The following is a 23551-nucleotide window of genomic DNA, read 5'->3' as shown; positions in this document are numbered from 1 at the left end:
AAATTCATTGGGAGCCCCTCCAACCAGCGTTCATCACCATCATGTCTGCCAGTATCCCAACGCCTACTCCTCTGTCTTTTTTTTCCACTCCCAGATGGATAGCTCCTCTCCGCATGACTTTCATTGACGAATGTTGGCTTTCAAAGGGAGAGGGAGTGCTCTCAGATGGGGCCCACTTAGGGAGGTATCCTACTGTCATTGCAAAATTTGGTCATTTTGAGCCACCGCTGTGGATTAAAGTTTGTCAGCTCTTGGGGGCCCCCTACTGGCCTGGGGCCTCCAAGCAGTTGCTTGCCTCCCCCATTAACAAACAGCACCTTTGCATACTGTTGGTTTAATGCTTACCTCCATACTGATGACCTTAACCCCCCCCTTTGAATACTGTTAAGAAACATGGACATCACCCATTGGTCATTAACCGTTGATGGCGTCGCCAAGCCGTAAATGCCGACTCAATCAAACTGTTAATGAATTTAATGACAGACAAAAAGTTGGAACTGAGGCAAGTAGTAAAGCTTCCTGGTAATTTTGGCACACATCATACCAAGTCATTCATACATAACAGACTGCTCAGTACCTTAAATAAAGAGGTCACCTGATGAACCTTCACACTTCATACTTTATGTACAGATAGCAGTACATCTTTTTTATCCCTTATGCACCCATTAAATTGGAAAACAAATCAAACAGCTTTCTTATTCTCTCTCTTGAAAACGTTGAGTGAAGCAGGTGACACTTTGACTTATATTATGTCTTAAATAAATAAATAATAAAAAAACAATTCTATGCCAAATTAAAAAATATGGGTAGTGTGTTGATGTCTTGATGTCATGGTGACGTTGCAACTAATTTATTGTCGCCTTGAAATGATGATCATCAACTGTAGTGAAGATGTGACCTTCCTCCAGCAAAAATGTCAAGGACTTCCTGTACAAGAAGAAAAGAGAATAATGAAAGTGATCAGTAAGACCTCTCAGATAGGTACAGTAAATACGTGTGTATGGACTGAGGCTGTCATTTATTCAAAGCATGCATAGACACGTGTAACACATGAGGGGTGATCGAGTCACGAGGTACCTGATGTCCCTCACACTTAGGTGGTCCAGCTGTTTCTTCAGGTCATGGAAACTGATGCCTTCAAAATGGACAGAGAAGCTCCTGATAACGAGCAGCACCTAACGGAGAAATCAAAAGAAGACTTTAATACGCTGCAGGGCTGGAATATGGTACGTCAGTAAGAGCGCAAGCGCTGCAGCTCATGTCTCTTGAGTGACGTATCCTCAGTGGAACCCGGAGAACTTTCTGACCAGCCTTCTTAAAAATCGTTCCAACGTCCTGAAAGGTGCTCTGAGGGGAAGATGTGATTGAGGAGAGATCTGAGGCACAGTGATTGAGGAAACAGAACCCCAATATAGGATATCAGTCCCTGATTGGATGCTGCAGGGAATCAGGCTAATGTGAAACTTCACAGCATTAGCAGAGTTTAATAACAGAGAAAAGACTGTTTTTTGAAAAGCTCCACTTTGTGTGATGAGCTGGGATGGGGGTTTTTTAAGCATGGATTAATGCTGGAGTATTGAGCATAACTTTAATGAAACAGATGTAATTTGTTTTCTCATATTATATAGTGTTAGGTTGTGATGGGGAATGTGCTTGATGTGAAGGCAGTGTCTCGTCATGTTACTGTATAAGGCAGTGTTGAACATCTTGTTGTAGTATTTAGTAGTGTGTGGATTGTCTGCATTTGCAGCACTCTTTTTTCTTCTTCTATACTATTAACTTGTGTACCTAAGTTACATTTATCATAAATCCTTCTGTCCAGCAGTGTACACAAGATTATATATTGTATAGTTGTGTATTTTTGTGATTTCACATCGTTTTTTTAAATCACTGAATGGGAGAGATTCTGGAAAATATCTTTAACTCAGTCATACAAAATAAAATAATTGTATTGGTACTGTAGGGATATCACATCTGCTAATGAGTTGAACCGAACCTTTAAACCGTTTAACAAACCTGGGACTGGATGGTGGAGCCTTCAGGATGTCTTCCAGATCCTGATGCAGCAGCGATATTCATGTTCACATCAAATCCCTGGATGAGCAACAAAAACAAAAAAGATGGCTTTGCAGTCTTTTTGTAAACATTTTGTGGAACTAAAAAAAAAAGAATTCTGCTAAAAAAATAAAAATAAAAAGTGTCCTCAGTTTAAATTTGAATAATTAAAGATTTCAGGGTTTTACAATGGCAAAACAGAATTTTAACTAAGTATCTGCTTAGAATACAAAAAAGATTATTTTACCTTTCCAAAAAGCTGCATATGAGCATGTACCACTTCCAGCATGTGTGATGTGATTTCATTCAGGTCTTTGATACAGCGCATGTCCATAGCAAACAAAGATCTCTCCCTCTAAGTCAACAACAAAAAAGGAGAGTTACACGAGGTGAATCCAGAAGTCAAAACTTTACTTATCTTGCAGACGTTCAAGCTGTGGAGAGTTTTTAGAAGTCTGTGGGTGTTGATGTGCCGTGGACAGTCAGAACCCTCGTTTCACCAGGTCCACAAGGGGTCAAAACAAAAGTCTGAAGGCTACCAGGAAGGCCACTTGAGATGCACACTTCACTGACTTACCCATAGTTCATTGCATTATAGACAGTGTTGCATTTTAAAAATACAGGTGAGAAAAATCAAAAATGATCTTTTTTTATATAATAATAAAAAGTTAGTCATGGTTTTGAAAAGGCAAACGAACCTGTTGGACATTTGGTTTCGGGCAAAGTCGAGCTGATCATTTCTAAACCCTTTGTCTGTAATCACTTACGTTGACATTGCGTAGACTTCCAATAACTTTCACGTATGTTCCAGAAGGAATGAAAGTCGTCATAGCTCCATCCTGTGAGAAACCAAATGATCATTTAGGTTTGAATTCCTCATTTGCCTTTTGCATGTAGCTTTGAAAAAACTACGTAGTACTTACCTCTGAGTTGACCCACTGATGTACATTCAAAGGTGGACCGGTCATGTCGTCCAATAAATACTGGACGTTAGTCACAAAGGGAGAACATTCTCTGATGATGCCCAGGACAGAGAGCTGCTGCCACCAGGAGATGCACAGAGAAGTTACACACAGACTATAAACTCAGGCTGAGGCCTCACACGGGTCCTCACAGCTCCTCAGGTCCAGGAAAGTCAAAATAGTTCCATTGTGCATACAAGCTGTCATTTAGGTTGTGACTAGCAAACAATTATTTATTGTGCACAAAATAAAAAGTGAGCTCTTTGAGATTTCAGGAGCTCCATACTTTCCAGTTTAAAGTTGAAATGATTTACAATTCTGAATTTAAAAATGTCTTCTTTTTTTTTTAAAGTCAACAACGATCACATATTATTAAGACATTTTCAGTCACACTGATATATTTTGCAATGATTGCTTATCTTGCAGTGTCCCTATTTACAAAACTGAACCAAGACTCTTTGGGAAGATGATTTCCCATCATGCTTCTGGGGGAAATTTAATGTAAGAGAATTTATGGAAATTATTTGGCCACAGCTGCCCTTATGTGCAGAAGTTTGCAAGATCTGCCCTCAACTTTATCTGCCCTCAACTTTATCTGGGCAGACTGCTTGGCCTGGTATTCGCCTCTAACTTCAGTGGAGCTTACTGCTGCCGAGCTGACATGTCTTACACCCAGTGATCCAAGTGCATCCAACTTTAGTGTCATGTTGACTTGGGACATGGCGACAGCAGCCCGTCCTGAGGTCCTCTCTATGTCTGAGATTTACCCAACCTGATTCCTGTTGGTGCAGGACAGGCTGAAGTTCGGTCTTTTTAAAAGTGTTGTCATGTCTTTAATCACTAGATTTATATTTCAAATTCATGTGATGGGACTCTACTCCATGACCAGACTCTGTGCAGAACTCATTTCCAGTCACGTCGAATTCAATTACAAGTGTTGTAACTCCAACCTGTTTGAGTTCCATGCCGCATATCGCGAAAGAGTCTGTGCTGACTTGTGAAGCCGACAGCAGCTGAGACACAGTGCACGGTAAAATCTGAAGAGATGCCCCCTGCGGAGAGATGGAAGTGAAGAAATCTGTTACACATTTTCTCCAGATGCATACAGAATGTGTTCCAGTTATCGACAGGAGGTAGAAACACCTTTAATGGCACTGCTTTGTGTCTGCTTGTCCGAGCAGGGGACTGACTGCAGGCTGTGAAAACAACAGACACAGACCTCATAAAGATGGCAGAGGTACTGCTGGAAGGCCTTTCATTGGACTGATTTGAGAAATGTGTAAACTTACCTTGGTTCCACATGACAATATATATTTAAATCTAACCATCTCACGCACAGATGAAGTCATAAAGTAGACGCTTAGGCCCATGAGAAGCCAGGTCAATAAACAGTGAAGCTGGAAGCTCCAGGAGGGTGACACTGTCAGGTGTAGCTGTCAGCCTGCAGGTGTATTGAATTACAGCAATCACACAGCAATCAGCACATGTTTTTCTCTCCTTCACAGGTTATGTACATTATGCTATATAAGTTTTAAGTCTAATGCTAATGCTAACTGCACAGGTATAACTTGTAATTATGTTTACTCTTAGTCACATAGGGGCTGCTAAATCTTGTTTGGGGGATTATTGTATACAGAGGGAAGGAGGACAGAGGGTGTGTATTGTAACTAATGTCTTGTTGTCCTGCCTGTCTGTATACTGCTACTGGATGCCTTGAATATCCCTCGGGATCAATAAAGTATCTATCTATCTATCTATCTATCTATCTATCACCTGCAGCGCTGAGCCGAAGAGGAGGAAAAGAGTAACGGAAGCCTTCGTGCTTCATTTCGTTAAAGATCCCATAATATCCTCATTTCATGATGTCAGTCTGTGAAACCTATAGAGCAGCTTTGCATGGTTGGCTGCTCAATAAACTCATTTATCGATTACAGGCGTCAGTAAAAAACCTTCTTTTCAGCCTCTATACAGTTTGTTTCAGCTGCTATCTCTTTAAGACCCCCACCCCACGCCGGCCACTCTTCTGATTGGCCGGCCGTCTGGGAGCCATTTGTATTGGTTGGGGGGGGGGGGGGGGGGGGGGGGGGCAGGCATCTTCAATGCTGGGAGAAAAGAGTCGTCGTAAGAGTTAATATAGAGGCCATGGTTTCATATCGGCGACCTTTTATGTGATTTTCACAACATGCCGTTTAGCGCCCCCTGCAGACTTCCACTGGGATTACTCCAAACAAATGTTCACCTCATGTTCTGAAACGTTTGCCTGCGACGAGTACGGGCATCCTGCAGTGTCACACTACATGTGAGTGGTGAGGTGCATCATAGTTGAAATGCAATCCAGCTTTTTTCCTTCAATTCATTTTATTAAAAAATTCATCAGTTCAACAGTGATTGACAGGTGTTCACACCAATTCTGATAAACTTCATTTAATCTCTTCAAAATATTTTACATTGACACGGGCAACACTTGATCATACAAAAGAGTGAGAGCAGAAGGTCGGTGAGTTCGGATCCGTTGTTGGACATGAATCAGTGTTCTTCAGCCGACATAGTACAGGTTTTATGTGAAGCGGAGCCCTCATCCAGGACCAGGTTTTCAAGCAGCAGGTCTTCACTGGCATTTCTTTGCCACCAGTGACATTTCTGTTCGTGTGAATCTGTCTTCTGACAGGCCTGACTGAAGTACTGTGGTCTAAAACATCTATTAGAATAAGCACATATTATATTGTGCATCAACAGGACTTAGTGTACTCGAGGGGCTTAAAGTAGATTCAATTCCTATTTAATCATGAACACACATGCTACATGAACACTGGACTGATATAAAGTGAGGCCCCTCAGAAAGCTGCTGGTAGAATGCAACTTCACGTTTTCATAATCTTAATCTTAATTTTTCTTAATCTTATTTAATAATCTAGTGCAGATCACTATCTGCAAGTCAATTGATGATCTGTTACATGGTTTGTTTACACGAAGAGGATTCATTATTCTGACTGAATGAAATCATATGAAGTCTTACGATTCGTATAAAGTGTCCCCCGGGGACAAATAGTTTTGGGTTTTTTTTTTTTTTTAATTGAATTTGAATTACTTAACTGACCCTTACGACACGTCGGCTTCATTTCAATATATTTGTCCTGGAAGCAGCTTCATGAATTCATTTGACAATGATTTCAGAGCGTCACAGATAAGCAGTCCAAAGGTTGTCTTTTTATTCAAGCGTAAAATTCACTTTAAAGGGTTATCAGAGTCATAATCTTTATCGGCCTCATAAAGCTCAATCCTCTCTGACTAAAGTGTCTGACTTCCTGGAGATGGCAGGCGTCCTGGTGGACGGTCCTGGATCAGGGATACCGAGGTTTATTTGATCGTTTCAAAGACTTCTAGCACTTCCAAAACGACCCAGAACCAGAGAGGGAAGGAGCGTTGGAGTCGACTCACATGGTCCACCAGCTTTGCTTTTTTTCACAAAATCACAAACAATCAGCCGATGAAAACAAACAATTATCACTATCACACCGACAGTATTGACCTGTAAATATTCCACATCTTTTCCATAACCAAAGTAAACTGAAGCTCAGTCAGAAGAAGAAGAAATAAAATAAAATCACAGCAATTTACACGTCAATCAAGTCAGGCTCTTAAAAACAGAGCACATCCAGTCTAATGTACATCAACCTTGTTCGTCACGTCGATCCTGTACAGTATTTACACATGTGCAAAGGAATTTCATACAACAGTTCAAAGGGCGAAATCTCTCTCAAACCCCACACCTAGTATTTGTTTGGCAAATGTTTCACACCTCACAGGGAAGCCGTTTGTCCTTCTTCCCTTTACCCTCTCTGTTCTTGAGGGTTGAAGGAAGAAGTCTGGCTGGAAATGACTCTACCCATCATCCTCTGCTCTGATTGGAGCTCTCGGGGTATGGGTGACCTACTTTGAGTCCAAACTTTGATGCTCGTCGTGAACCACAAACACCACATTCTTGAAGCACAGCAACATTGTCCAAAGCAGCATGGATGTCCCGCGGCACACATTTTTAACACTCGTTTATGGAATTAATATTCATACCAAGGAGAGGGTTGAATGCGATGCATCTCAAGCGCCACTTTTGGGGTGAATTACGTGTTTGGGTGCGACATCACGGAGGCCACGCTAGTGTCTAAAAGGAAGCAGGGACTGTGAGAGGTAAGGCAGATATCAATCTCGTCTGAACAGGAATTTAAATCAAGTCAACCGTGGGAATTAAAAAGGCCATCGAGCAGACGGATCATGGCAGCTGTTTCTGCCACAGTTTGAAGGCAATCAAATAGCCAGGGTTGTTTGCTTTGTATAGGTGCATGTTGAACTGCACAACTTCTGAGTGTACGACCTGAAAGGCAAAAAAAAGGGGTCCCGCACACATGATCCTCCCTTCGCCAAGTGCCGCAACAACTTAATAGGCTTAGAATTAGCCCGTCGGAGGCATGAAGAAGGGGATTACTGTAAGATCCAGAGCCAAAGGAAACGAGCAGCAGTGACACAGTGAGAGGAGATCAAGTTAAACACAACAGTGTTATGTTTCAGGAAAGAAAAAAGCAGAGATCCTCTGGCTCACGGAGGATTGTGTCGTGTGTGCTGGTGTCTCCTCTCCCTTCTCCCCTGAAGGTGAGAGGCGCTGCATGCCTAAGTAGACTGTTGGCTGACATTGTGTTCGCCGGGTAAACAAATGCAGACGCAGTTATCGCAGCGAATCCAGCCTGGCAGCGCAGCAGCTAGTTTATCAGGAATAAATAAAAACAGGGAAATAAAAAGTGCTTTCAGGGAGTTTCAGGTTCCCGCTTGTTCAAACGGACTCGAGAGGTGAATATTCATGTCGCAGCTCAACCTTCAGGTAATCAAATCGAGGTTTAGGCAAAACGGGGGATTTAGGCTAAGCAGTAGATTTGTTTTATCGTGCGTTTGGAGAAGTCACCCCAACAAGTCTTCTAAATATGGGCAAACCTGCTTTACTGTAGCGTCTTTTGTGTTTTGGATTTTCTAATTCGGGGATAATTCTGGTTTATTTTCAGCCGTCTGTAAAAACCACGCCAGTGAATTTCAATTATAGCGTCATCACAGATCTGCGACGTCCCAATTCAGGGCTCGTAAAATGGCCGCGCAGAGAAAAGGCCTCGAGCTTCGTTGACCCCTGAAGCAGAACTGAAACGAGCCGGTTTCCCTTTAGGTAACACAGAGCTGCTCCTGTTGCCTAGCAACCTCTCCATCTGCACAACACCTAAGTCACGTTGATGAACCCATTCTTTGAAAGTTAATTCAAAGTTCCCTTTGTTCTTCAACATTAGCATTGCTAGCTTTCCGTGATTCAACACTTCTGAAGTGTAACCGTCGGTCACGTGTCGTAAGCATTAGCTCGCCATGATTCCTGCGGGGCGACAGACTCGGGCTGGTTTTAAAAAAGCTGAGTTTATTACATTAAGATGCCCATAAGTATCATTCTGTTTGTGGGTTTTTTATGGCCTATTTCAGCTGAATTTCTTCATCAATTCATTTAATCTTTTATTGAATATTTTTTTTTAAAATACCACATTTCAAGTGGTAAACAGTTCTTACTGTTGTCACTAAAAAGCAGCAGCATCCTCGGTGGATCGAAACTGTTCAGGACACTCTGGGATTACACGTTGCTGAGCGAGTAAAAGAAAACAGCTCAATAAACCAGAATTATCCTCGTGACGCCTCATCGACAGTTTGAAGTGAATTCAGTCCAGTGTTTGGTCGTTAAGGCTTCATGAATGTCTCGCTCGTTCTACATTCTTGTACCCGGGTCCGAGACCGATCGTCTTATCTTAAAAGTCTGTGACAAGCAGACAAGAGCGAGACACCAACCACGAGCACATGCTGGGAGGACACGCACTGATAAAGCGTCCCCCACCCAAACAGCCAACCAAGCCGCTTTAAGAAGCTCACACGACGTTTCCGTCAAGCACCAAAGTTTGGAGGGTTTTTTCCCCCTCTCTGACTAAAGAGCAGAAGTGACCTCGACTGAACGGAGTTTGTCTACAAATACCCGTCACATAGTGTGATTTAACTACCTGAGCGTGCAGGGCGTGTCAGCGTTTGAACTTGATGTCAGTGCTGGTGGTCCGTTACCAGAGTAAAGTTTGTGAGTCGACGTTTCTGCGAAAGCCACGAAAAACTTCAAAACATTCAACACTTAGGAGGTGATTGTGTTCTAAAATGGGCCCTTTGGATATATATAGAAGCTGTAATGATCACAGGATTATGTCTCATATTGCATTTAGTTAGAATAATTAGCACCAAGTCCACAGTGGTATTTGTAGACAAACTGTTTGACTTTCACTTTTAATTGAATCCAGGACTTTTGAGGGTCATTTTGCTCATTCCATCACGCTCGAGTGCTTCTGTAAGGAGGAAGTGGAAGCTGTGATGTGATTAGCCTGAGACTAAGCTGCACTTTGGAGCCGCAGCAGCAGTGAGTTTCACACCTCTCCCCTTCAATATAAAGACGCAGCTTGTAGAGGACTGGATGTGCTTGAACAGTGGGCGCAGTTTAAAGGGGAATTCTGGGATTTTAAAACCCGGGCCGAATGTTTCTAAATACTTCAGGGTCTGAGCGATGATGAAATGTTGGAAATGATCCACTTCATTCAATCAAAGGGAGACGGGCCAAAACTTTGAGTAGCCATCGTTCATTAATGGTGTTTTCACACATGCACGAAGCTCCTAAAAAGATCCTGTTAATCTGTTTCAACGCAGTCTAATTCTTTTTCCACATCGCGTGAGGATGAGTCTAACTGCTGCGAAAAATGTTCAGTAAAATTCAGCACAAGAGTGCAGCTGGGTGAAGACCTTTACATCCTTCACAGCGCCGCTTCACACTCTTCACTTTCTCACCCGTGTATTCTTGTCCACTCGGCTGTTTATATTGTAAACATCAGATTGCATGTCGAATTGATACAAGGGCAACAAACTAGCATGATAGTGCTATTGTGTTGCTTTATCGGTCATCTTAAGACTTCCAAAGCCTCTTTTTCTATGTCATGGTTTTGACCCTCATCCCTTCCTGAACACGCTCAGGGAGGTTTCAGCAGCAGAAAAGATTCAGGAGTGCATGTGTAAAAAGCTTCAGACCCCAAAATAATTACATTTCAAGCTGCGGTTAAAAAACAGAATTCCCATTTAAGAAAAGAAACAGGCGATGACTATTCCAATTATTGTTCCCGAGTAAAACAATATTCCCAAAATGTGATCTTTTGGATTAACAACCGATGAAATGTGTACATGTGCTTGATCAGCTCAGTCTGTGGGGCCATTTGCTGGTCCCATCACGTGTCCCAGTCCAGCTCTCTGCAGGCGATCCGGACCAGTCTGAGCTCCAGTTCGAACGCGTCGGGCCGTTCCTGAGGGTTGGCCGACAGCATCTCTCTGATCAGCTGCTTCATGTGGCTGTTCATGCTCTTTTTCCGGGCGGGGATCAGCAGCTCCATCTTTGGGTTCTCCAGCAGCGCCTCACCCAGAGGAACGATCTCCGAGCCCTGCTGCACGTAGCTCCCCAGCAGCTCCTTCTGAGTCTCCACGTCCACGAAGGTGATGCGCTCCACCATGGCCCAAATGATCACTCCCAGAGCAAAGATATCCGCCTTGGCGGTGTAGTGTCCCTCCCAGACCTCCGGGGCCATGTAGAAGTCTGTTCCGCAGGCCGTGGACAGGAAGCACTTGTTGACACTTGCGGGCTCCTCTGGGTTGAGCCCGGAGGTGGAGCACACCTTACTCAGGCCGAAGTCGGCCACTTTGAGTGTGGGCTCGCAGGAGCCGGCCGGCGTGCAGCCCTGGGAGATGAGGATGTTGTCTGGTTTGAGGTCGCGGTGTATGATCTGGTTGCGGTGCAGGAAGGCCAGGGCGCTGCCGAGCTGCAGCATGAAGCTGGTGTTGATCTTGCGGCTGGGTTTGCGGGACAGCAGGTAGGCGTTCATGTCGCCGCCGTCGCAGAAGTCGGTGACAAACCACAAGTAGTAGGCACAGCAGGGGTCGAACGTGATCTCTCCCTTCAGAGACGTCTCCACCAGCTGCAGTAGAAACAGAAGAAGAAAAGCCAAGTCAGAAAGAAACTAGTGATGTTCAAAACGATAAATACAAGATACCATCCGTCCACTGTGCTGGTTTACATCCAGGCAGTAGAGCTTCATGGCAGTACTACAGCTACTGGTGGGCAGCTGCATTAACAGCTTACAAACAACATTTGACTGGAGTTGTGGCGCGCACATCCCTCCACGATACGTGTGGCGAGGCGTCGCAGTACGAGCTGTGATGTCACAGTGATAGAAACAACGAGGAGTTGACTGTCCAAGGCTCCTCTGAAAGATCTGTCTGTATAAACGGATGCAGACTGGTTCTGTTCGTCTTCTAAAAGGAACTCTCACAGCCCAGCCGGTGCTACACAAATAAAAATAGTTCCTTCAAAATAAAAGCAGAGGGCACTCGCCTGTGATCAACTCGTATTTTTAAGCAGCACTAATCTAAACAGAAAACAGTTACAATACGTCAACGAATCAAATCACTGTGAGACAGATATTAAGCACCTAATAAAAAATACATTTTATTTGTAAAGTACATTTTGAAATCTCAAAGAGCTACAGACTCATGAGTCTGCTGGTTCCCCAATCCTTAAGATTATTGTTAAACTGCTTTCCCCCCTCTGTCTTTGTGTTCGTATTGAGGTGAAACGAAGGTATACTGAGTCCTGGACAAGGAGCATGATATAAAAAGTGTCTTATCCTCTCCTTGTTATTCTTGAAGTATCTTTCTGGATGTAAAAGGAGCCTCATGTAAAAGCACTTCTTGGAGGATCGAGTCATACGTGCTGGTGTCTGGTCCGCTCTGAAGACGAGTTAAAGAATCATTTCACTGTCTTCACTTGAAGGGTGACTAACAAAGACATCACATGAAGAGGAACACAATGTCCCCAGCTAAAAGGAGGCCACCGAACATCTGTATTTAGAGGAGTAAAAGCTCATGTCTGGTCTAGTTTTTATCGTGACTGACACAATAGGAAACAGAAGTAAGTGTCACTCAGAAGCTAACGAGCCGGGCTGCTCCGGCTTTGTATTCATGCCATGTCGTCAGCTATCTGTCTTTGAGCCGAGCGAGAGTGAGCGGCGTCTCAGCTTTAATGTCTGCTGCAGGACGTCGGTTCACTTCATCTCTTTTTGACAGCGGACCACAAACCTGCGAGCTTCATCCTTCTCCTGTTAAATTGAGATTAATTTGGGATGTATCCCTGGAGTTTGATAGACGATGTTTTACATGTAATATAGAAAAGCAACAGGTTATTAAATTAGAATGTATGAGAGGAGTCTCTTCAGAGTAATCTCATTTTTCTTACAGCCTAAAAAAAATAAAAAGGAAACGGTTTAAATATTAAAAGATTAGCAGTTAAAATAAATTAAAGCTAGAAGCTGGGGGGGAGGGCTGAAGTACTTTTACACTATGAAATATACGCTACGGCATCAAGAGAGTCATTAAGTACTGACATGTCTGAGCACACCTGAAGAGATGATGATTGAAAACAGACGACGTATAATCACTAAAAGTAGAAAAATAAAAGTGGAAATAAACGAGCTGAAGGCAGGGGGAAGAGTTTTTACCAGCAGCATCCTCCTGAAAGTCAGCGTGGAAGGGACCAGTTCAGGGTTAAAGCCAGGCGTGTTTCTGCCAGGTCAAATGTTTGAAGCTAAATGTGGTTTCAAAATAAACAGCTTCAGTATCAAAATATATTTCCATGGCTTACAAAGGTTTTTTTTTCAGGCTCACCATTGTTGTTTTTATTAGACTTTAGAGTGTTTGCAGACGTTTTGTCTGCTTAGGGTTGGCTGACAGGTTGGGGCGTTCACAGCTGTTTGCGTTTGCTTTCACGTCTTTAACTGTCACTAGATGATCAAAGGTTAGTTAGACTTAACATCCAATATGGCGACAGCTAACGCTAGTGCAAGTCTCTTTAGATGGCCCCCCCCCACTTCACTCCTCCGTGACGTTTGAAGTGAAGGTGTAAAGACACTACGTCCATGTTTTATACAGTTTATGGTCTGAACACACATCAAGAGAAGTTTAAAATCAAGAGCTGAAGGCTATTGGAAAAAGATGTGTAATCACTTATAGGAGTATGTAAGTCTGTGATGAAGGAAGAGAAAAAGATGGTGATGTTACTAGTGACATCAGTGAGTCTGAGTGTACGCATCGTTTGTTTTACAGAGAACCTTTCTTAACAAAAAAATGGCAAAAGCAATTCAATTAAAAGTCAGAGAAAAGCAAGACGAAACTCTGCATGTACGCTTACTATGTAAACTGCTTTACAGACAACACATGTTCCCTGAATATGTTTTGTAGGCAAATCCTGGTGAAAGCCCCGCTGTAAACAAATGGCTGCAAATTGTCTGACGAGCCGGCAGCCAAAGAATCCACTGCCCAAAAAGAAAGGATGCAAATTATCCCACAGTTGGTGCGGTCAGATAATTCTGCCCCATTATCATGTGTTCTTCTGAAGGCACGTACTGGAACATAACAGCGCAATAAAAAAAAATGTAAAAAAAGAGCTGGATAAAGGGGATTCTGGGAAAGCATCCAATGCTAGCGCTGCAGAAAGCTGAATGAACGGTGTGACAATAGCCCAGCGTGCCGCTGAGAGACTATAATCAGGCAGCAGCAGAGCGCCTGTGTCCCTGCCGTCAGACAGCGGGGAGGTACTGCGACATGACAGGCTGCAGACAGGTTGACTGGGGAGGGGAGGGGAGGCCCCTACCTCAACCTGACAACACGTTCATGTGACTGCGGGGCCACGGAAGCATCCAGAAACATCCAGCCCGTCTGCTAATTCACCACAGTGGCTCACACAAAGGAAGACAAACCAGGCTTTACCAACAAGTTCATGTTGATATTCTGCACTGCCGAAATTTCAACCTTTGAGCACTTTGAAGCAGGGTTGTCATGACAACAGGATTTTAGACTTTGCCAATAATTAAAAAAAAATAACTGTTTCGATACCAGTGCAACAAAAGAAATAGACGACACTGGTTAATTTAAAGTTAGAGGTGAAGCTTGTTCAAATTTTAACTCTGATATTTTCTGATGATCGTTTCAAATTAACCGAGGTCGTCGTTAACGATCATCCTATGCAGTCTTTTGAAGCAGAGATGTTTGTCGTGCATTGTCCCATTAAAGGAGCAATATGTAACTCTGACACCTTGTGTTTGATTTAAAAATAGTCCAGCTGTACAAAGACATTGGACAGAGCCAAATCCGGATCACGGCAGCAGAGGTGGCTACATTAACCTCTGCGTCCTCACCTCCAGGTAGAGCGGCGAGCTGGAGCCGTGGTTCATCCTCTGGGCGAGCTGGTCCCGCTGCAGGATGCACTCCTCCAGGTGGATGACGTTAGGGTGCTGGCTTTGGATGCTGCTGAGAGCCCAGAACTCCCGCAGGGCTAGCTCCACATTCTCTGGAGAGTGGCAGCGGATCTTCTTCACCGCCACCCGGCTCCCGGTGCGCTTCACCACCGCCTCATAGACCACGCCGTAACTGCCGCGGCCCACCTCCTGGATCAGCTCGTACTTCGGCTGGCTGCTTACCATCCTAGTCCTCACTGCGGACAGTGAACAGAGGGTTATTTATTTATTTCAATCCGGCTTAGTTTACAAAATACATGTGATCACTAACTTTCCCACAACACATCAGCAAGAGGTAAAAGGTTACCTAAAAGGTAAAAAGATTAAAAAGAAAAAAGTAAAAAAATACGATTCCCAAAATTCAAAAATTTAGATTCAACATTCGGATAACTTTATATATATATTATATTTTTAAAAAAATTCGTTTTTTTTTTTTTTTTACAGAAAACTTTGAAGAGGTTTTGTGTTGTCAGTGTATCAGATTTTTAAACGATAGTTCCAGTAAATCAAACCATATCTGAACCGGTCCAACCTGTCGCTCCTTTCCTGCACGTCGTCCCGTCCTATCTCGCCCAAAAAGAAATCTTTAAGAAAAAGTATTGAACATTTTTGACAACCTTTTCACAGGCTAGGCCAGTCTATAAACCGTCTCAGTTAGTTGCATTAGCTTGTGTTTATGTTTTTAATTGATTGATTAACTCAGCATGGTTTCAATCAGTGACCTTTTATGATAATCAACTGTTGTCTTGTTTTCAAAGTGGAGCCAAGCACTGAAACACTTCTCTCCACTTCATATCAAACCTGTAAACTCAAGGTGCGGCGTGAGGCAGCTGAACACTGGCCACATTCGACCTTTGCCCCTTCATTGTTTGGGATTCGGTTTTTGTGAATGGGCATTTCTCCTCTGCTGCGTCGTAAGGATAATTGAACTTGACGACCGTTTCATTCTCCTCCTTTGAGCAATATTTTGGTGCCTCAGTGCATCAGGGCCTCAAATTCATTTTTTTCACAACGGGGAGGGATTCCCCCCCCAAATGCTTCACACAGGAGTGAGTCGGGGGGGGGAAGCTAATTTATTAGCTTTTCCTTGTTCAATGGTTTTCCTCCAGAATGAGCATAATAACGTTCCTAAACAATAACATCCTAATGTCTTAGACTGTCTGATCCTGACCTTAGTGGAGCTACTGATCACACAGTATTATCAAGACGTTTAAAGAAGACGGAAACCGCAGCAGATAAATTCAGCAAGGACAGGAAGCCAACAGTGTGATTAATGATAACGAAGCCAATGATGTCAGTCAGACGGCTCACATTTTAAGCACTGAGGATGTTTACCAATCAAAAGACAAGTATCAGGCTAACACTCACTAATGGCACTGTAACAAGTCGACATTAACCTTTAGATGACCGAGGGGCGCTGGTAGCATAGTGGGTGTTGTGCGCCCATTGTACAGAGGCTAATGTCATTGTCACAGTGACCGTGAGTTTAAAAACCTGTGATGCTAAAGAGAGTAAAACTGCAAGAAATACAATCTCCCCCCCCCCACCCCCCAAAAAAAATAACCGTTCAAATCCGTCCGTGTGGAAGCTAATTCCAGCCTCTATAATCTCTCATCCAGTTAAAAAAAAGGGTTTTAGCTTCATTTTCGAAACCTCATTGGATTGTTTATACTGCAGATTTGCTAATCTCACAAAAAATGCCTCGACATAAGATTTTGTTTTGCAGACTCTCAAAGAATGGTGCCATTTGTTCCCAAGGTGCCACCCTGATGGGAGACGCCCCGAGAACGCCCACTTTATTCTCCCTTCGCTGCCACCACGGTGACGTCTTATCCCAACCACGACATCGTTTCCACTTCTGTCTGAGAAACACATGTTTCTGTAAAGGTCCAAAGAAACCCCGGGCACGTGATCTTGTATTTCTGTTAAACTTACAGGTTTGTGTTGTTTTATACATTAAACATATTTTATTCAAACATACACCACAAAATCTCTTATCATAAAAGAAAGCACTAACTATAGAAATCTATGGAGCTTGTATCGCACTTTTCTGGTTTTCAGACGACTCAAACGGTTTAACGCCGCAGGTCACACCGACACATTCACACACTGATGGCTGAGGTTTCTATAGAAAGTGAGCATCAGAACTAATCTTATTCGTACACATTCATGAGCCACCGCTGAAGCTGCGAGAGCATTTCAGGGTTAAGTGTCTTGACCAAGAACACATCGGACATGTTGCTGCAGGAGCTGGGGATCAAACCCCCGACCTTCAAATCTGAGAGGTGACCGACTCTACCACTGAGCCACAGCCGCCCCAAATGCTAGAACAACATGAAGAAGCACATGTGACTCAATCCAACACTATTACCTCAGTCACAGTGCAGCATGTCTGAAGACTATTACTCATTTAAAAAACTAAAAGGACACGTGACATCATCGAAATGAGAGTTAACGTGACGCCTTGTTACACAATCCAGGATCTATGATTTTCCAGCTACGCCACTTTCAGTATTTCCAACGCAGCTTACATTGAAATGGTTAAGTATGTAAGAGGTGAGCCTTCGTCAGACTGACACAATCAGTCGCTCATATCCTTAATATAAAGTGACATAAACCTGATGTACCTGCCAGACCAGAAACCAGGACCAGCACTACAACAAGCGGGTGTTTTCAGTAGAAAGACTTCACAACAAATTCTGAGCATCACTTCATCACACCGATATTAATGATTATTTACAAAGTCAGAACATCTGTTGAGTTTAAACAATCAATCAATAACTACTTTCAACATTCAAATGCAAAGTTCTTCAATTTTTTATAGTTTTAAAAAAATCCCACATTGAGCCGATAAGAACAAATACTTGAGATCTATTCTTCACAATAAATCTGTCATCAAATAATTTATGAAGTTGTTTTTTACTGTTCCAGCTTTACTTACAATTTAAATTATAGGTTTTATCACCATGGCAACAAAGAGTTGGGAGTTAATTAGGTTTTTTAATTTAACATTCAAATGAGCCGAATGTCAGCAACAACCCAGTTATTACCCAATTTAGATAAGACGTGTATTGTCATTGTACAAGGAAATACTGCTACAGCAACCCAATAGATGCCATATCAAAAATATTCAAATAAGAGTATAGATCAATAATGCAGTATAAATACACAGTTAAATATAGACTAAGTTGAAAGTGGCATGTGCTGAATAAATAAATATATTTCAGTTAAAATATACAAAATGTACAGTAAGTTGAAAGTGTGGGTATTGATGTCTCTGTGGGGGGCTAATTTGGCTAATTTAACTATTTAGTAAAAACTTGTAAAAGTCACATTATTACAACAACAAAACTACTACTTTTAAAGAGAACATATTATTTATTTATTATTTAATGAGAAAGATCAAGTGTAGCTGCAAACCACACAAACATCAGGTGTCATCACCTGTCTGTAAACAACATTTACATACATTATTAACTTTATATAAATGTTCAGACAGGATGTCAGGAGAGATGATACATAATGTATCTCCATAAAGTCAGAGAGGAGGTTAAAGCTGTCTGCCTGACAGGAAACGCTGATAGCCACAGCATGCTAACAGGCTAATTAGGCATCCTGTAGTCTGATTGGCTAACAGTGCTAACAGTGCTATGTGGCCTGGACAGCTAACGTTAGCTAATCACGTTAACAGCAGCTAACAAAGAGTCTCAGCTCCTCAGAGCACAAAACCCGCAGGACCCTGTTCGTCTCCAGCTTCTTAGGAAACCAGACCTGAACAAGTCCACTCATGATAAACTGTCCCAGAGAGGACAGGAGGCGTGCATGATAAAGCACGGGGTATGACAGTTTATTGTCCCGTGTGTGTGTGTGTGTGTGGGTGTGTGCGTGTGCGTGCGCGTGCGTGTAAATGTGTGTGGCATCCAAATAGCCAGATTCCCCACAACACACACACACACACCTGCGAGACAAGTAGGTGAGCAGCATGAGCAGACGAGACAATAGTCTCCATGTAGAGAAAGCTTAAACGGCAGTGCCGTCGGTTGTCATGGTGTCAGTCTCACCTTCGCGTCGTCTCTCTCGGGTTCATTTGCTGTCTTCCTCACTCTCTTCTCTGGCAGCCATTACCGCCGCACGCGCTCTGCTCCTCGCGCAGTCACACCGAGGAGGGTTTTTTGTCAAACACTGTCCGTGAGCGCGTTCAGCTGCTGCTGTGCGGCGCAGGGGTGGCCACCACGAGACGACTTCCGGCTTTACGCTTCAAAATAAACTTCCCATTTCATAATGGTTGATTTCATACAGATGTTAAACTGATCATGTATTGACCCCTGTGGGAAAATGTGTTGAAGGTTAAAATTGCTCCACTTCTATTGAAGATAAAATAAGTATTAATAACTTTATTTATAAGGTGCCTTTAAAACGCGTGTTTAGAAAATGATTTGACATAGAGCAAAAGCATTTTAAAAAATGAGCAAAGTAAACGAACAGAACACAAAACTCTTCTGATAACTCAAAGCGCTTTTAGACAGCATGTCACACATCTACTCATTCACACACTGTTAGAGGTTGCTGTAAAGTGACCATCAGAAATGACTAATCCCATTCACATTCATACACCACAGATGAAGCAGTGAGAGAAACTTGGGGTTAAGTGTATTGCCCAAGGACGCATCATATTCCTGCATGAAGCTGGGGCACAAATGGGAGACGAAAAGTTCGCCCACAGAAGTGTGGAAGAAGGATAAACAATAGCAAGAATAGACAATGCAAATTAACCATGATCAGCAATAAAAAAAAAACAACTGCAAAATAACCCATACAGCAAAATACCTAACAAACATATTGAACCCAACCAACACAAGATCCATCATAAGAACTAACAAGTACCCAGGTAACACAAGCTGAGACTAAGAGGACCAAAGATTTAAGACGATGTAAGAAACTAAAAGAGCTTAAAGCAAACAAAACAGCTAACAGCAATAAAACAGAACCATGGCGAAAATATGAGAATGTAATGTAAGTATGGTACTCATCATTTATATGTATGCAGACGATGGCACATGCAGTAGCCTATTGCAAACAAAATGAAAGGACACAATAAGCATCTTGATAAAAAAAAAAATTGAATACATGAACTGACTTAAGAAATGGGATCGAAGCATTTGCAAAGGAAATGTAAATACTTATACAAGAGTTTATCACCGTTGAGATATTGCAGAGTATTGCAAGGTGGAGAAAAAAAGGAACCTGTTGAGTCAGTATTGCATCATTTTAGAGCTATTATTAGATTAGATGTTTGTTGCCATTTGCACAGGTACAGGGCAGAACAGTTGTGCATTGCTTCTGGAGTCATCTCGAACAAAAAAGTAAAAGAAAATTTAAAAAAGGTAGAAGAGCAATATTAAAGTCAAGAGAGACAAACAGATTAAATATGAAATTTCAACAAGTACACTGTCTAAGTTAACACTTCTTAAAACACTTTTTAATTTTTCACACCAAATATATATGAGTTAACAGTAAAGAGTGTGAAAGTTATTCCACAATTTGAAGACACAATAAACACTTGTTTTCAGAATGAGCCAGAATCGTTTCCACTAGCTCAGAATCTGGAAATATGACAATTATCTTAAATGATTATACTTTCTAATGTAGTTCTATACAGCTCTTCATGATCTTGACATTACATGTATAGCCTTTGCTAAGTGAGGGTTTACCACACAATTATAACCCACAAAGAGTGGGTTATCAAAAATGTTGAAAGATTGCTTCTCAATTCCCAGCACCTCTCATGAAAATATCAACGTCTCTACCAGACTGCTGTGTGGAAACGGGGCTTAGGAGAGACAAATTTGTCCCAAATGTTTTGCCAGTGGTTTGACTGAGACTGTGAAGGGTTTGATTGGCATTGAAAGTATGGAATTATCTATGAATGGAAGACCAAGAATGTAGTATGTATGTGCAGTCTGTACTGAAACTGTTATCAGTCTCTCAGTATGCGTAAATGCTTACATGTATGCGTACATTAAGGGGAACATAATTATGAAAAATCTACTTTTACAGTGTTTTTGAACATATACAGTATATTTCTGTAACCTGAGTGTCTACAAACCCTAAAAGTGTAAAATAAACTCATCCAGTCCTTTATTTGTGGTCTGCAGAAGTCTTAGAACACGGAGAAAAATGCTCTGTTTCAAATTTGACCTTCTTGTGACATCACAGTGGGATTCTGTTAAAAAAAACAAAAAAAAAACAATACCATCCGCTTCCCTCCGGCAGCCATGTTTTTCCCAGGGGGCATGCTGACGAGTTGCCATGGAAGCACAAAGCTGAACTGGTCGGGGGTGAGGGGGAGCTCATTGCATTTAAAGAGACACACACCAAAATGGAGAGTTCTGAGAGAGCATGTTTCTACCGGGTCACAAACCTCTTCTGGTGCTTGTTTCATGTTATATTTGGACCAAAGCACAGCACAGATGTTTCGTTTAGACACAGGGCGAATGTTTGAACAGGTGGAAAAGAGGGATAATATGTCATCTTTAATGCATCACAGCTAACGATGATGTAAATTTGGTATCCAAATTTGTAATTTAATCCAAGAAACAAGGCCAACGAAACTCAACTTGTCCATGTTAAACCTTTTATTTCCCATTGTATTGCAGCACAAATTACCTCAGTGGCAGAATAAAGAGTCAAACAAGGTAAAGATCAATATTTAAAGACTTAATCACAGGTTTGAAAACAGCAACAGTTTGTTCAGTATACAGCCCTGAGCAATGGCAATGTCAACATGAACATGCTTAATACAGACATTCACTGTCTCCACATTCGTGGTAAAAGTGTGCAGACAGACAAATATGTTGGGTGTGTCTGCTCTGGTAAGGAAACATATAGTTAGTGTTTAAAGAATGCAAATGAACATCCGCTCCTTTGCATCTCTCATATTCCAGAAAACAAGGCCATAAAAAAAAAAGAAAGTTGTCTCTTTGGTCTGCAGGATGTCGTGTTACATGAGCAGCAACAACAGGCATAAAGGTAGGAGTAAAACAGAAGAACACATTCTGTGAGGTAGCACTCATCACATTAAAAGGTGATATTTTAAAAAGCAATAATCAATACTTAAATCGTGAAACAAAACATTTACAACACATACAGAACAATTTTCTTTGGACGTGCTGTTTTCAAGCTTGTCCAACATCACACCTGAGGTAGACTTGTATAGATTTTTGACAAGACCAGTTTTGTCTTGGTCACACATAAGAAGCAATACGAACTACAAGACACGAGACAAACCACAGGGACCGAGCTAAATTAAAGTGTTATACATGGTAGATTAGACCTCATTGTACTGTGGCACGATGAGCATTACAGTCAACTCAAGCATGTAATAATGGCTTAATGATCCTTAATGATGATCAATGCCAATCCTTTTAAACATCCCCAGGCCTGTGCAATCGGTTGGCTCACACTCTACTCACCTTTAACTCAAAACAGCTCATCTATTCTTCTACTACTCTACTATCATGCAGACACATTGTAACCCTTATTATAAACGTGGGAACACTGAGATATATATACAATAAAAATAACATCATGGTGACTTTTAAAACATAGTTCCATGCTTGCTTTGCTAGTTAGATTCTAACTTAAGTTGGATCATTGTTCGGTTGCACAACAGTGACAGAAAGTTCATCTTAACTAGTAGAGCGTAACATCCAAACTAATAAAGAAAATCGCTGCAGTTTTGATGTTTTCATGTCCTGCAGCCAATCAGTGGAAAGCATTTTATTAGTTGGTAGCAACTGCTTCAATCTAAATCTACAGCTAGTGTAAAATAACAGTGACATAAAATAGATTTATTGAGAAAACAACAGCGAGGTTACGAAGTCATGATACATTTCTAAGGGATGCTATATCACAGAGACTGCAGGTAAAGCCCTCTGCTCATCCTCCTCCTCCTATTTGACCCACCTTTTCAAACAATAAACCATGACAACAGAATTGAAGGACGAATTGACACCTACTAGGAGCCAACTAGCTCAGCTGATGCAACATCGGAAATGTAAGTAGAGCGTAAACTACATCGTATGTTGGAATTTATCTTTAATCTACCGTAGGCTGCGTTTGATTTCAGGTGCAACCTGGTACATCTTTGTTTCCATAACTAACTTGGTCTATCGAGCATCTTCTGAAAGTTACATGCATGTCGTGACTTTCTGACTTCTGGCTGTATACAGCTTTCTGCATATAACTTTAACTAGCTGTATATAACTTTCACATTTCTGTTGTGTTAATAAAATATGTTGTAAAAGGGCTTTTTGTACTTTCTACAGAACCAGTATGGTCACATTTAACCCTTTCCAAGATTTACAGCTGGACTAAAAGAAAAAAAGGCGTATGCAAAAATGTCCTTGAATGAACAAACTACAAAGGCTGAAACTAAAGCACACTGTTCTCAGTTAGCTAACTAACTGGCTGATATGTTGTTAACTAGCTCTGTTGCTAAATAATAAGCAGAACAAACCTTCTGAAGTAATTTAGTGTACAAAATGATTTTGCTGAAACAGTAAAGGTTGTTCAAACTGAAATGTAAAGTATGTAGCCTATATGGTAAGAAAACAATTGAAAACAACTTCCTAAAGCATGAATTATAACAGTTTGCATTGTTGGATTTGGAGCTGATAAAAATGATTCAGTTCTTTTTCCTTCTGCAAATGCTGGAAATATGATGCTACACAGTGGACCAATCACTGTGATCTTTTCTGAGGTGACTGTTAGGCTAAGTACATAGGCTTCTGTGTAGTTATCAGGCGATGCTAACCTCAGTTTAGTTTCAAAGCATAAAGCTTTTGTTAGCTTTCTACCTGGATTTTATTGTTTGGTCCATCCGTTTCCCTCTGTTCCATCTCTAAATGCTGATGTGTTTGTTTTCATATGTAAAGCACTTTGTAAACTGTTGTTTTTAAAGGTGCTGTATAAATAAAGTTAGTATTATCATTTTTATTATTATTATTATTATTACCATTGAAACGATTTACCCACCTAGTTTATTTCTTCGAATCTTATTTTATACCTGCAGTATGCAAGGCGTAAATGTTTAAGTTA

General features: G+C 41.6%; 2 protein-coding genes across 3 annotated transcripts; both read right to left on the bottom strand.

Moving 5' to 3' along the window:
* Positions 1-445: 445 nt before the first annotated feature.
* On the bottom strand, positions 446-4490 carry LOC306839762 (replication protein A 32 kDa subunit-like). 2 transcript variants are annotated; one of them, XM_079368645.1, is made up of 9 exons: positions 4307-4490; positions 4161-4213; positions 3968-4069; positions 2979-3095; positions 2823-2894; positions 2303-2410; positions 2017-2094; positions 1078-1175; positions 446-927 (listed from the first exon to the last, which is right to left on the bottom strand). In XM_079368645.1, exons 1-9 carry the CDS (start codon positions 4317-4319, stop codon positions 846-848), a joined length of 723 nt encoding a protein of 240 aa, XP_079224771.1. In that variant the 5' UTR covers positions 4320-4490; the 3' UTR covers positions 446-845. The 2 variants fall into 2 exon arrangements, with proteins under 2 accessions (XP_079224771.1, XP_079224772.1); XM_079368646.1 differs by having other exon boundaries at positions 2979-3092.
* Positions 4491-6204: 1714 nt separating this feature from the next.
* On the bottom strand, positions 6205-18713 carry pdik1l (PDLIM1 interacting kinase 1 like). The gene is made up of 3 exons (XM_079367589.1): positions 18514-18713; positions 14354-14649; positions 6205-11080 (listed from the first exon to the last, which is right to left on the bottom strand). The coding sequence occupies exons 2-3, from the start codon at positions 14636-14638 to the stop codon at positions 10340-10342; spliced, it is 1026 nt and encodes a 341-aa protein (XP_079223715.1). The 5' UTR covers positions 14639-14649; positions 18514-18713; the 3' UTR covers positions 6205-10339.
* Positions 18714-23551: the final 4838 nt, after the last annotated feature.

This window comes from Symphodus melops (genome assembly GCF_947650265.1).
Source record: "Symphodus melops genome assembly, chromosome: 18".
Classification (NCBI taxonomy): domain Eukaryota; kingdom Metazoa; phylum Chordata; class Actinopteri; order Labriformes; family Labridae; genus Symphodus; species Symphodus melops.
This window is presented reverse-complemented; position numbering and strand designations above follow the sequence as displayed.